The sequence below is a fragment of the Lynx canadensis genome, chromosome C2 (genome assembly GCF_007474595.2).
Source record: "Lynx canadensis isolate LIC74 chromosome C2, mLynCan4.pri.v2, whole genome shotgun sequence".
In the NCBI taxonomy this organism is placed as follows: domain Eukaryota; kingdom Metazoa; phylum Chordata; class Mammalia; order Carnivora; family Felidae; genus Lynx; species Lynx canadensis.
The window spans coordinates 5,200,172-5,213,636 of NC_044311.2; the positions used below are offsets into that span (position 1 = coordinate 5,200,172).

The 13,465-nt window shown below is 41.0% G+C and overlaps 1 protein-coding gene across 13 annotated transcripts in view; it reads right to left on the bottom strand.

Annotated features, from left to right (window-relative positions):
• The window catches only part of LRRFIP2 (LRR binding FLII interacting protein 2), a 106,090-nt gene that overhangs the window by 45,429 nt on the left and 47,196 nt on the right, over window positions 1-13,465 (bottom strand). For 7 of the 13 annotated variants that reach the window (XM_030329964.2, XM_030329969.2, XM_030329970.2 and 4 more), the window contains exons 7-14: window positions 10,524-10,565; window positions 9,016-9,081; window positions 7,376-7,450; window positions 5,783-5,830; window positions 5,657-5,701; window positions 4,791-4,838; window positions 4,269-4,325; window positions 1,046-1,114 (exon numbers count right to left, since the gene is read on the bottom strand). The exons of 4 other annotated variants lie outside the window; for them this stretch is intronic. In XM_030329964.2, the coding sequence (XP_030185824.1) occupies window positions 1,046-1,114; window positions 4,269-4,325; window positions 4,791-4,838; window positions 5,657-5,701; window positions 5,783-5,830; window positions 7,376-7,450; window positions 9,016-9,081; window positions 10,524-10,565 (450 nt within the window). The remainder of the gene's footprint in view (window positions 1-1,045; window positions 1,115-4,268; window positions 4,326-4,790; window positions 4,839-5,656; window positions 5,702-5,782; window positions 5,831-7,375; window positions 7,451-9,015; window positions 9,082-10,523; window positions 10,566-13,465) is intronic. 2 more of the 13 variants (XM_030329968.2, XM_032594640.1) reach the window with 1 other exon arrangement.

A 13,465-nucleotide genomic window follows, 5' to 3' on the forward strand; every position in this document is an offset into this window, starting at 1 on the left:
TGCATATATTAAGCCCTCCTACAAAGACAGTCACTAACATCCCCACCGCAAATAAACTGCAATTAACACAACTAAGAGGTTGTGGAAGTGGCTCAAAGCCAGGCATCGTGACCTTAAAGTCCCTGCCCTTTCAGCCCTTTCAACGCCATCACTCTCCCAGGGGCTTTCAGGTGGCCTGGCTTGTTTTTTCTCCTTCAGCTATGAGTATGAGCTCTAGCGGGCTCGCCAATGGACCACAACTGCCTTCATTAGATCACTGCATTCTTGGCAATAAATCTCACAAACATTTGGTGTTCCTCTTCTCTAAGAAAACTTCACATCTATTACAATCTTTCACAAAACACGGTTCTTTTTTCTAGCTCGAAGCTGACATACCATCCTTACCAATGTAACTTTCAAATCAATTCTTATATGTAGCAAAAATGCCATCAGCTCTCTGTAAAACTTCCAGCTTCATCAAAAAGAATAATCTGAAATTATTTAATTTGTAGTCTAACCCAGCTATTTGTTGCCTCTACAATTATTAAGCTAGTTGAATTCTAAGACCAGAATTTTTAAGTTTTGCCATCAACCACTCTTAAAAAGCTCACAGGTCTTAAAAGATATGTAAACAATAAACAATACATCTTAAATACACAGCGAAGAAAGCAACTGATGGCAACATGATTTGTGATCCACAGTTATGAGTTTTACACAGAGCAGAGCATTAATTTTGCTTGAGAAACTTGTCTGTGGTGAACTGTGCACATAAATGCATGTGAATGAAATAGCAACAAAGTATAGAAAGTGAAAAACTTTCAAATACGCAAAGACTAGCACGTTAGGGGTGTGAGCAGGCAAGTTACTAATGAAAGTTTCCACAGCCCCCAGAGAATACGCAGTCGCGGGAACACATTTCTGAAGGCAAATTATTCATATAAGTGAAATCTGAGGAAAATGCTCATTTTGCCAAATGCAAATCTCACTTCCTGATAGATTTCACGTGATCACACACTGGTGCAAGTTTAAAACTCATTGTATGTGTTTGCATGCAAACCACGCTCACCACACTGTCCCTTCGCCCGTGACTGGCGCGACCAGAAGACCCAACGCTTGCACTGCCATCGTCGGTAAACTATGGACGGTAAAAGCAGATAATGAAAACGAGGCGATTTCACTTCAGGTCTCACCTGACCGTAAGCACGTTAGGTAAGGTTTCGAGAAGCATGCAAATGCAATACGTGAGCATCTAATTGGCACCATGTATCATGCACCATCAGACAGAAAAGGGACTTCAAGGTGTAATAAACTATCCCTAAAAACCAACAGACGTTTCCAAAGAGCACACAGAATAAAAGGCTACTTTATCTTTTATTTAAGTTACAGAAGAAAAGAGGACAGGAGTGAGGGGCTGGGGTATAAACAGACCAACCAAAAGCAGCCAGGGTTTCATGCTTTTTAAACCCCCAGGCCCCTTGGGATCCCGTCCGGGGTCAGTAAGCGTACTTGACGTTTCAGTTTGGGAGAGAAAATATACGAATATCTTTTGGGGAAATAACGTAAGTCAAAGAATTGCCTACCAGCAAGGACACTGAAATGATGATTCTTATTTCCTTTATTCATTCCTATGCAATGAGTGGAGCTATTTCTAACATCACTCTATAGTTTTCTTCCTATTTCACCAGCCCTAGAAGACTCCTCTTCCACAGGTGAAGGTTACCTCCATTCTGACATCACTGAGGAACCATTCTGGCATCACTAAGATAATAACTCCGAACCCAACGTCCAAATGAAATAGCATGTAGCTAGCACACAAGGACAAGATTCTATGCTTGACTGAAAATACATTACCGTAATTTTGTTTGCAAGGGGTCATTACATTGGTACATTAAAAATGCTACCAGGCCCAAGAATTGCCAAGTGGAATTTTATTATGGAGTAAGGTAAAAGTAAACTCCCCACTTATATCAAAAAACCTTTATCTCCTTAAACATTCCTGTGCACATTTTTGTTAAGTAAAGGAGCAGAATTCTTGAGAAGTGCCACTTGGAAATGGCAGGAGAACAGAGTCAAACACATACATAAAAGAAAACCTACGTAGTCCACTTACTCCATTCCACAAAAACAATCTGTATCGAACGTTAAGAAACTGCTTTAATAATTTCTCCAGCACGCCTGGGTGGCTCAGTCAGTTAAGCATCCGACTTTGGCTCAGGTCATGATCTCATGGTTCGTGAGTTCAAGCCCCACACTGGGCTCTCTGTTGTCAGCACAGAGCCTGCTTAGGATCCTCTGACGCCCTCTCTCTCTGTCCCTCCCCTACTCGTGTGCTTGCGTGTTCTCTTTCTCTCTCTCAAAAATAAACATTTTTTTTTAAAAAAGTAACTTCTCCAATTTTGACACTGTCAAGAATAACAAGGTAGTTCTTAAAGTCATCCTTTGCCACTGGAAAAGTAAATTAGTACGGTCTTCTTGGTGGGCAATACGGCAACGTACATCATAATTTTAATGTATATACTCTTTGACCCCCATCATGTTAGGATTAGCAATTTACCTGGCATGAGATCTACTCATATGTACACAAAAATAGACTTGTGTAAGAAAGTCCACTATGCAAGTGTTTAGTAACCAAACTCTGGCAACCCTAAATGTCCATGGGTAGGGGAGTGGGAAATACAAACTTCCAGTTATGTGATGACTAAATCACAAGGATAAAAGCTAGAGCATAGAGAATAGAGACAATGGAACTGTAACAGTGTTGAACAGTGACAGATGCATTGTGGCAAACACAGAATGTATAGCCTTGTCCAATGACTGTGTTGCAAACCTGAAAGTAATGTAACACTGGACGCCAACCATACTTCAATTTAAAAACAAAAAAGAAAAGCAGTACCCGTACCAAAACATAAAATATATCCAAGAAATCCTCAAAAAGAAATGCACAATTCATGCACTAATGAAATGATAGATTGCCATTAAAAAGGAAAGTGCTGACAAAAAAAAAAACTATCTCCAAAAAGCATTCAGTAGAAAAAGGAACATAGTTTACTTTTTAAAAATCTTTTAAATGTCAAGGGTGCCTGGGTGGCTCAGCAGGGTGGGCATACAACTCTTGATGTCAGCTCAGGTCATGATCTCACAGTTTGTGAGTCTGAGCCCTGCACTGGACTGACACAGAGCCTGCTTAGGATTCTCTCTCTCTCTCCTTCTCTCTGCCCCTCCCCTGCTTGTGCTCACACACGATGCACTCTTGCTCTCTGTCTTGAAAAATTAACATTTCCAAAAAATATTTTAAATGTCAAAAAAAAGAATGAAATAAATCTTTATGTATGGATACAAAAAAGAGACTTTAAGTAAAGAAAACAAGCTGAGGCACAATCTGTATACATATACATACTGGTCAAATAAAGGACACTCATGCATGCATAACGTATCTCTGAAAGGATATACGAGGACAGAGCCTGCATTTGGGGGAAGAGAAACGGGGGAAAGCGTCAAGGGATTTTTAATTTGGACGTTCCTTAAGCTAATACCACTTTTATAACTTTAAAAAATGTTTAAAAAATGTTTTGGGGCGCCTGGGTGGCTCAGTCAGTTAAGCGTCCGACTTCACGATCTCACAGTTTGTGAGTTCGAGCCCCGTGTCGGGCTCTGTGCTGACAGCTCGTAGCCTGGAGCCTGCTTTGGATTCTGTGTCTGCCTCTCTCTGTTCCTCCCTGACTTGCTCTCTCTCTCTCTCTCTCTCTCTCTCTCTCAAAAATAAAGATTAAAAAAAAATTTTTTTAATAAAATAAAAAATGTTTTAATATTCCAGAAAGATTAGGTGATTAGAACTGTCCCAGTTTTGTCTTTTATGTAACAATTTTTAGAAGCTGGCTTGTTACTACTTCTCCTTTCACAACACTGATCCCTGAAGTGCTGGCAGGCAAGTGAAACGGCTCAACGCAGGAAGCAGAAACAGAGGGAGGGGAGAAATTCAGGATGATCAACCCATCTTTTGAATTATCACCACTAAAAAGACAAGAAGTTCACATAAATGACAGTACAACATTTTTTAAACTTTTAATGGCATTGGTTCCAGACTCATTTAAGAAATTATGTACAAAGCCACATTCATACAGAAACCACCCATTAGGACAAATTAGTACACCTGAGTTTGTGCTCTGACGGCCAATGATAATCCACGCACGAGAGTGAAACACACATCCTCAGTCTTCTGAACCGTGAGTACAGGTTAATTCAACAACCCCAAGTGTCTACAAAGCATGCAAAGAGACCAGACAGCTCACCACAGGACTGCTTCGGGCCGAACTCGTTCTTGAGGAGTAGGAACTGTATTCGGATGGCTATAAAGTTTCCAAGAAGAAAGGTTGTACAATAATGGCCAGTCCCTTTCCTGCTGGGAATACATTAAGGACCCTGGACCCTAAGTGGCTGCTGGCTCCCAGAGGGAAGGTGCTGGCTACTCCCTGGTCTGGAACCCTACCTCCCCCACAACCCTTCAGACCCAGCATCGCTCGGCAGGAGGCTGAGAAGGGGAAGGGGATGCCCGGAGGAGCACTGCTCTCATCCTCTTTCTGCGGGACTAGTGAGCAGGAAAAGAGGTTCCTCTGCCTATGTTCCCTTCAGACTTTGAGCCATGATTTCCGGCAGGCACTTGCTCACAGCTTGGGTGAGAGCCACAACTGGCTAGCTCATGGGTCGCTGCTTACAGAGCAACCGCAGGTCAGATGAAATGACTTTTCCTTTGTAAGGGAACTGTGCCCACCTGCACATCACCCTCTTCACCACCTCCCTCCGGTTGGACTTACAGTTCGAGACCCATAAGGGTTATATAATCCACCGTCATACAATGACACCTACAGAACAGAGAAAATGCCATTTGTCTATTGATTCAGCATCCAAGTTGTTTGGAAAATGTCACAACGTCTTTGCAGTACTCAGTTCCAAAAAGGCGTCAAAGAGTGGTATCTCAGGTGAGAACACCCACTGATATGCATGAAGCCCTAAACATCGATCCCATTAAAACTTCAAGCTCACGCTTCGTTTAAATAGCACCTTTAGTTACAGTATTTCCTCCCATCATTGTGTTACGAAGCTAGGAGAAGGAACACTTATGAATTTATTCTCTGAGCAGAAAAGGAAAGCGAGGGACAGAAAGCATTTCGCCCACCGGCACCATAAAACGAAACTACAGAGCCCTAAGGGGCCGGTCTACGAGAACAGGCCCCAGCAAGCAAGCGACAGCTCGAAAGCAACCGGCTCACAAGTCGCACGTTTCACAGAGCTATGGCTTCCGCTTTCTAATCAGCTTGCTTTATTAGAGCCTGGTATTAATGTGGCCAAGGCCACAGCTGTCCCAAAGAAAGACATGGCCGCTGTGCATGGGCAGCCATGTCACAAAAGTACACAAGTGAAGTGGGGCCCATGCAGGTCGGCCTTCTCTACAGGAACCAATCCTAAGCAAGGGCCTACCAGCAGCCAGCTGTATCTGGAAAACAGGGGCCTTTTTACTACCATAAAGTTTTGCAAGTTAAGCACAGGCAGCACATCCTGAGGACACACAGCATCAAAGCCATGTGTCCCCGACTGTTGTGTAGGAAAGCTGTCAAGCCAGAGTCAGCGCCATGACAGGGGCTCCCCGGGAGTACACACACTGGAAGAGAGCAATACGAACCAGACTGGTACTTCTCAGCAGACCAGAATCTGCAGTGGAGGAGGCCTATGAAAAAAGTGCACGATCTCACCCAAAGAAAAGCAACTGGTAGCGATGAAGGCAACACACTTCTCACAAAGTACTAACCCTGTTACTCCTTGAGGTCGCCAGAGGGTCACTACACAGGGAAGAAGACTGTTAAGAAACAAAAGCAAAACAGAACAAGGTAACTTAGCAAAACAAAAGAACTGGTCTCTCCAACACGAAAGCAGAAGCCGCGTTTATTCTATACTGCATAATTTATTAGCAATTCCTGAGTGCTTAAGGCAGTTAAGTAACACACAAGTGAAAAAAAATTAGTCATTAGAAATCTTTTTGAGGGCGCCCGGGGGGCTCACTCAGTTGGTTGAGCCTCTGACTTCGGCCGGCTCAGGTCATGATCTCACAGTTCACCAGTTCGAGCCCCGCATCGGACTCTGCACTTTGGGCTCGGAGCCTGCTTCGGATTCTGCGTCTCCCTCTCTCTCTGCCCTGCCCCTGCTTGTGCTCTCGTGCTCTCCCACTCTCTCTCTCCTCTCAAAAACGAATAAACGTTAAAAAAAAATCTTTGAGTACCCATCTTAAGGGATAAGTAACAAAAACACCTGGGATGGTTTTCCATAAATGGGTTTAAGTCCTACTGGGCTTTCAACAGTAACGTCAGGAGGTAGTATGGCAGCCCAAGAAAACACTCCAGGAAAGGGGGTCAGGGCACAGGGTCTGTGGAGGACGGTGGCCACACGCAGGTCGCCAGTAGTTCCTGGGACATTCTGTGATCTCACAGCAGACTCCTGATGGGCTTAGCCTGACTGCTGAGGAACCAGGTAAATGAGCTCCAAGCCATCACTATAAACACTGTTTTCCAAATGGATGAGAAACCCAGTCTTTCAAAACAAGCCATGGACCAAGTGCCTTAGTTTAATCAGATAAACTGTAGTGGTCACAACAAAGCCCAAGCACCGACAAGGCACAGCACTCTCAAATGGAATTAAATCTTTGTTTTTCTGACGTCATTTGAAAATATAATTTTCAGTTCCTTTTCCCAAGCCCATCAGACAGGGCAAATAAGAGTAAGCTGTGTGTGCAGGCTTTGACAAGTGAATTATTTTAAATGTACTATGCACCATGTATTGAATGTTTTTTAAATTTATTGATGTGCCAAATGCCTTGAAAAAAATAAGAGTTCTAACATTAAACAAATAATTATATTCTTCTCATCCCATTTACAGTTTAAATCTTTACATGTAAGCTTTTATTAGAAAGACATCCACCATGATGTGTACTGATGCCTACGAGTTATTCTGAAATACATCCCCCCCCCCCCCCTAAAAAGATGGATCAATGGATGGACAGACAGGCAGACAATAATATGATAAAGGAAACAGCAAAATATTGATTGTAGACTCTAAGTAGTAGGCACATGGATGGTCACTATACAATTCTTTGAACTTTTTTCTATGTTAAGTTTTTTCACTTTAAAAAACTGGAAGAAAATGGTACTCACTTACAACAACGGTGATTCAATAGCTCCCAGTGTGTGAAGACACACTCACACAGACTATATGAATTCAGTTACCACAAACCAGGGGACACACAGCCGTTCACAGATTAGTTCTAACTAGTCAAAAGGCAAAATCGAGGGTTAGAAATGTGTTAAAGTTGGACAATAAAACACACAGAGCCAAAAAGCTTGAGACAAACCCGAGTGTAGTAGGCAGAGGTGGGTTTGCTATGTCTGAGACTGCTATAGTTTCTCTGGTCAAAGTAGAGGCCACTCTGCAGAAAGTAAAATTAAACACTTTTCTTAGCTTAAACGTTACCAATGCACAAAGGCAGACTCCGATACTGCCAAAGCCCTCTCCTCCAAAACAATGACTTTAAAGCACTGAATTGCATTAAGTAAAAGTTACAATAATAATTATCTCAAGTCTCCAAAAAAAGACCAATACTAAAGGTTAACTGTTTTCAAACCAAGTCACTACTAACTTTTTTACTTTAAAAACATGAGCATAAACCCTCAGTCAAAATGAAATAGAAATAATAAGTGATTGATTCTCATGTCACATTTAGTAACATCCTTGAAAAATCCAGGACAACTGAGTAACTGCCATTTATAATTACCATTATAATTACCATTTAGTAATTACCAATTATAATTCCATTTGGCAATGTCACAGAAAATATTCAAGTCTTTTTTCTTTCCAAACTTCTCCTAATCCCATTATTTGTCAAAATGAACTGATCAAATTACGTTACCAAAGATGGAGTGCACGTGTTTACTGAACAGGTTTGGCCTAAAACCTCCATGGCAAGTTCATTTTCAATACACTGCACAAAATAACCCATTTTACAGACTGCGGTTGCTTGACATAGAGAAAATCATCTACAAAACTCCCTTTCTAATTTATCCAGCCATCTTCTTTGCTAGAAGTTGAAGAAATGTAAGCAATCCCTGACCGAATCCCCCTGCAGTCGGGGGCACCCCTCCTCCCACCGCCCCCCTGCCACTCCAGGCCTTGCCTCCCTGTGCCACGCCCGCAACAAGGCACCAGGACTCACCTCTCCCCAGAGCTCCCGATGCTTCAGCCCCCACCTCTCACAAATGTCCTCTCCATCACATTCTCTCCTCTCTCCTCTGTGCCAAAGCCCACCGACCCTCTCTCACCCCACCAAATATCAGAGCCCTGTCCACAGAACTAGTTAGCAGGGGAGCTTGGGACTGATTTTCCTGCCAGTACTGTGGCAGCCTAACAGGGAGAGGTGTTCCTCACACCCCAAACGGGCATTCCGGACACGCTTTTTCTAGCAAAGTGGCTGGAAGTGGCTGGAATGGAGCACTGTCGTTGGTCCTGTGGCTTCGCGGCATTATAGGTTAAAGAGCTTTCTGCAAGACAGCACGGGAACCCTGCTAACACAAACTTCATTGTTTCTACCAGAAAACTCACTCCACGTTCCCAGAATTTAACCTACAAACTCTCAGAATGAAACCTATTTGTGAGTTTGGCATCGCCGATACTACCACAACTAAATCAATTCAAATTTCTAAAACAAGGATAAAAATCTCACTAAACGTATTCTTGAAGTATATGCCAAAAGACAGTTCATAAATGAAAACAGGTGGGTAAGGAACTTCTTGTATTAACTTGATAGTAAATCCTGTAAGTGAAAACAAAATTACTTTTAAATAAGATTCTGAAGAATCATGTTTCAGTATGGTATCAGATTGCAATAACGCCTAAGGCACACCAAAATTGCAATCATAATTCTCAAGTTCCCTAAAAGTAATCCGTGAATTTTACAGCAGCACAAGATAGTGGGACATGAGAAAGAACACAACTAACCAGTGGGTCTTTACGAGAACCAGAAGACCTCTTCTTCATTCCGTAAGAGTGACTGTAAGAATGATTCTGGAAACAAACATTGGAAGTTAACTTTAATGATCATACAGTGAAGTTTTAACAATCACTTCACAAAATCTGTTTTAAAATTAGACACAGAAAGATGCATGAGATACAGAGTAGTCCCCATGCAATCTACTTCCCAGCTGTTAGTAAATGATTCACTGCCCTTGACTAGCTAAGATCCCTAGCACCTCTACACATCTGCACTCTCCCACTCCCCGTGCCATCGGCTCCATGTGCAACCAGCTAAAAAAGATGCAATTATGACTCAGAGCCAGGCAGGGGATCTGTGGGGATGTTCTCCCCACCCTTTATTTGAGTCCTTCTATCTTCTTCATAAAGACATGGGTGACAAGAGGGTCCACCTCCTTCTAGGTTGTCCTCAGCTAAAAGCCAAAGGGCAATCCTTTGGGATCAACCAAAACAAGAGAGAAAGAACAGGACATTGCTTTGCCCAAGAATGCACCCTTGACCCAAGTTAGTCGTCCCACAGCACGCGCTGCTCAGGAAGAAAACAGCCAACATGGTATGGATTGTGCCTTGTAGCAAGAGCATTACCAGACAACGGCCTTACACGCAGGTCCTAGGAAGACAGACTGTCTCAATACATAACTTCTCCCAGGAGTGCAGAGCCAAGTGTATACGAGGGAATAAAGGACAGAAATACTACTACACGGGTCAATGGGGAGACAAGAAACCCAGTACAGCTATGCCCGGCTCACGTGAAATGAGGAGGTGCGGGCAGAAGCGTCCTAGCTATCACTAGTCTGCTCCAGGCCAACCATCTGACACACACACACACACACAGCTCGATCCTGAATCTGTCCGCTCACTTTCCTTTTTTGAATATGCATAACCTTCCATGTATACGTTACCCTGAACATTTTAAGAGATGACTATACAATCTAGAAACTCAGGCCATCTACTGACATAACCAAGGAAAACATGCTATAACTAAACTTCCTTGGCTAAGACGACACACATAAAAGAACGAACCAAATCAAGCAAATATAAGCGAACATAACTGATGTTTCCGGCATCATCTCTCACTGCTGGCTGTTTCCTGTTTAGTAACCTCACACCTGCCGGGTTGGGACACACAAACGTGAAACACAGCAGGGTCTGTAGTTCAGTGAGTATCAAACACTGCCGGAAACATGTCTTCCGGGCAATGCACATGTGTCAGCTGGGTGGTTTATCACTCTAAAAAAAGAAGTGACTACCAAGCTTAGTCCTAAATAGGAAAGTAAATAATTTTTATCTGATCCTGAAATTCTAAAAGAAAAACGATTCAAATATTAAATTATGCCACGGTTGTATTCTTGGCCATATTCTTTCCCCAAAACGTAAGAACAAACCTGTGAAAGTTAGTCATAATCTATGATTAGCATCATTAAGCATTTATAAAGTAAAACTCTACATTTAACACAAAATCATGCACTACATACTAATGATGAAAGTCTTGATGATCTGTCCTTGAGAGCATCATACTGGGTTTCAAAGAAAGGTGAAAGTTGGTTGTAGTTCCAAAATCAGAAATATAAAGAGGAAAAAGCAACATTTGCAAAGATTAAAAATCCAAACTAACTGGAATTTAAATAAAAACTTAATTTAAAAAAGATCCAGCACTATTAAAAGCCCCAAATTATACGCAAAGGTTGTTACATGTGGATTAAAAAATATTCTTCCCCTCACCCACACTTTCCTAGTGTAAGTTATTGCTAAACTGTATGTACATGTAAAACCACATGTTCTCTTTCAGACACAGAATTCATCATCGGTAATGGTGAGACGATTCGATCTCAGTACACTAGAGCATGAAGCATCCCAAGGAAGCCTTTAAATGCAGGAATTAAGCATTCTGAAGTTAAAAGAGGTTTTACTTTTTATTGTTGTGACCATTACCATCATTTCCCATTGTTTAAAACGTGACAAAAGCAAGGCATGAATAACGAAGCAAGAGCATGTAATATAATCAGGCTTACAAAAAAACAAATGCAGCGTCAAAGTGTAGGAAGTTCCCTTGGAGCTGCCTGTGGACAAACAGGTGTAAAACTGCCTTTCTCGACTAAACTAAAAACTGAAAACACTGGACAAAACTGGAAACTTAGTCCGAGCAAAGTGCGGAATGCACAGTACACATACATACGTTAAAAACATAAATAAAGGAAAAATACAGAAAACTTATGGTAAGACCAGAAAAACCACACTTCATGTACAGTCTCTAAGAAAATAACATAATAGGCGTAACAGTACATTTCAAATCCAAGAAACTCAATAAAATAGTAACTACTGAGATTTCTGGTTTCCTAATTTTGTTTTTTAAGCATTCTAGCTTATACCTTTTAAGCAATCTTACCCAGAAGAGGCAAGAAATAAAGAGTGTTATTACATATGCAAAAAAAAAAAATCTGTTTATCTAAAATTTTTTTAAATGCCTAAAGGTGTGCATTTGGTAAATTATGTGCAATGATAAAATGTCTCTGTATGGTGAGTGACATTTCCCGGAAAGTAAAGTTCCTTCTCTATAGAAATTTCACTTAGGTCTTTTCTCAGTCAACAAAGTATCTTTTTTGTTTAAACCATCACTAAAGTACGTATCACTCAAGCCACACATTCTTGCATATAAACTATTCCACCCTCCCAACCAGATAAGTTCACTGAAGAAAACAGTCATGTCTTCTATTCTCTGATCCTCTCTGGAGCACCAATGGCATTTTACAGAGGCATAGGATTTAAACAGGATTTAACAAGTTGAATTGAAATTGACCTATTTCGATTTTCCTTTCCCACAATGTAATGCAGAGTTCAGCTGTTTCTTTTTAAAAAACTGTTGAATCTAACTGGTAAGATATCCGAAAGTTGGCACTCCAACTGCTACTAAAACAACTGGGTAAATGAAAAGAATCCCCCAGTACCTGCCAAATGGCATTTATGTTGTTTAAAAACAAATGATTCATCAAAGCGGGGAGAACTGAAGACACTAAAGGACTCTAGCTAAAACATTTCCAAAATGCTATTATGGTCTATTAAAAAATTTTTTTTCCTCACAGACAGTTACCTGAAAGTCTTCATTTGAAATAAAATTAAAAGAAATACAGCAAACAAGTTGTGGAAACAAAGTTCAGCAAGTGACAATTTCCATTAGAACATACACCTATTACTCAAGCCCACAAAACTCTCCAAGTCAGCAGTGAATGCATAATATTAACACTGCACATTTTTCTGAACTGCACACCATGATGTCTTTCCTTTTGGGTGAACTGGCTCTGCTCCAGTGTGTCCCAGTCATGTCCTTCGATGGGCTCTTCCATGGAATTAAACAGTGTAGTAGTAAACGACAAAACAGAAATCGCAAGCATATTAAAAGCAAATCCATTAAAATTAGACTAAGGCTACTGATAATTAAATAGGAACTAGTATTTGTAACAGTAAAAATCGGCACCAGTAAGAACCTGCCATGTGTCCCTACTGCTCTAGTTCAAGCTCACCTCAGTTTTCTAATTTTGGACGTCTACTTTACAGTCTTCTTGTATTTCAGTATAAAAAGCAGTGACCAAGCATTTGTAAGATGTTTTTTAAAGAGAGATTGTTTTTTAAAGAAACAGACTTTAAATCCTAAGCTCAGGGCTTTGATTTCATCCTCTTTCCCCCAAACCAACCATTCTCAGTTCTGAACTATCTTTGCTCTTTTTATTTTTATATAGAATGTCTCTAGCATGAACACCATTTCCAGCCCAAATACCTTCGGGCAGGCCATTTGTCACAAAAAGTACTAAAAGTTAATTGGACAAAAATCAAAGATCAAAGTCCTAAGAATGGGGCAGAAAACCTTAACTATATCTGCCCTCACATCCAGGTACTGCTAATTTTCACACATCAACTACAAGTTTTAAAAGAAAAATTTTAAAAAAGAACTGACAGGGGTGCCTGGGTAGCTCAGTCGGTTGAGCATCCGACTTCGGCTCAGGTCACGATCTCACAGTTTCGTGAGTTCTCTTGAGTTTGAGCCCCGCGTCAAGCTCTGTGCTGATATCTCAGAGCCTGGAGTCTGCTTCCTTTGGATTCTGTGTCGTCCTCGCTCTCTGCCCCTCCCCCACTCGCACTCTCTCTCAAAAATAAACATTAAAAAAATTTCTTTAATAACTGACAAAGAAACACCAAAACTCCCAAATTACACCATAATAGGAAATTTTCATAGTTACCACAGTGAAATAAAATACTGTGAAGATCCACTTTTATCTTCAAGTTATTTAATTATATAATTTCCATAGTAAGAAAATCCTCATTATTACTTTATAGACACTCAGGGTAATCAATTCCTTATTAGTTTAATTGCACATTTAATTTCTCTTGTGCTTATTTGAAGATTTGTTTTAAAGGTTCCTAA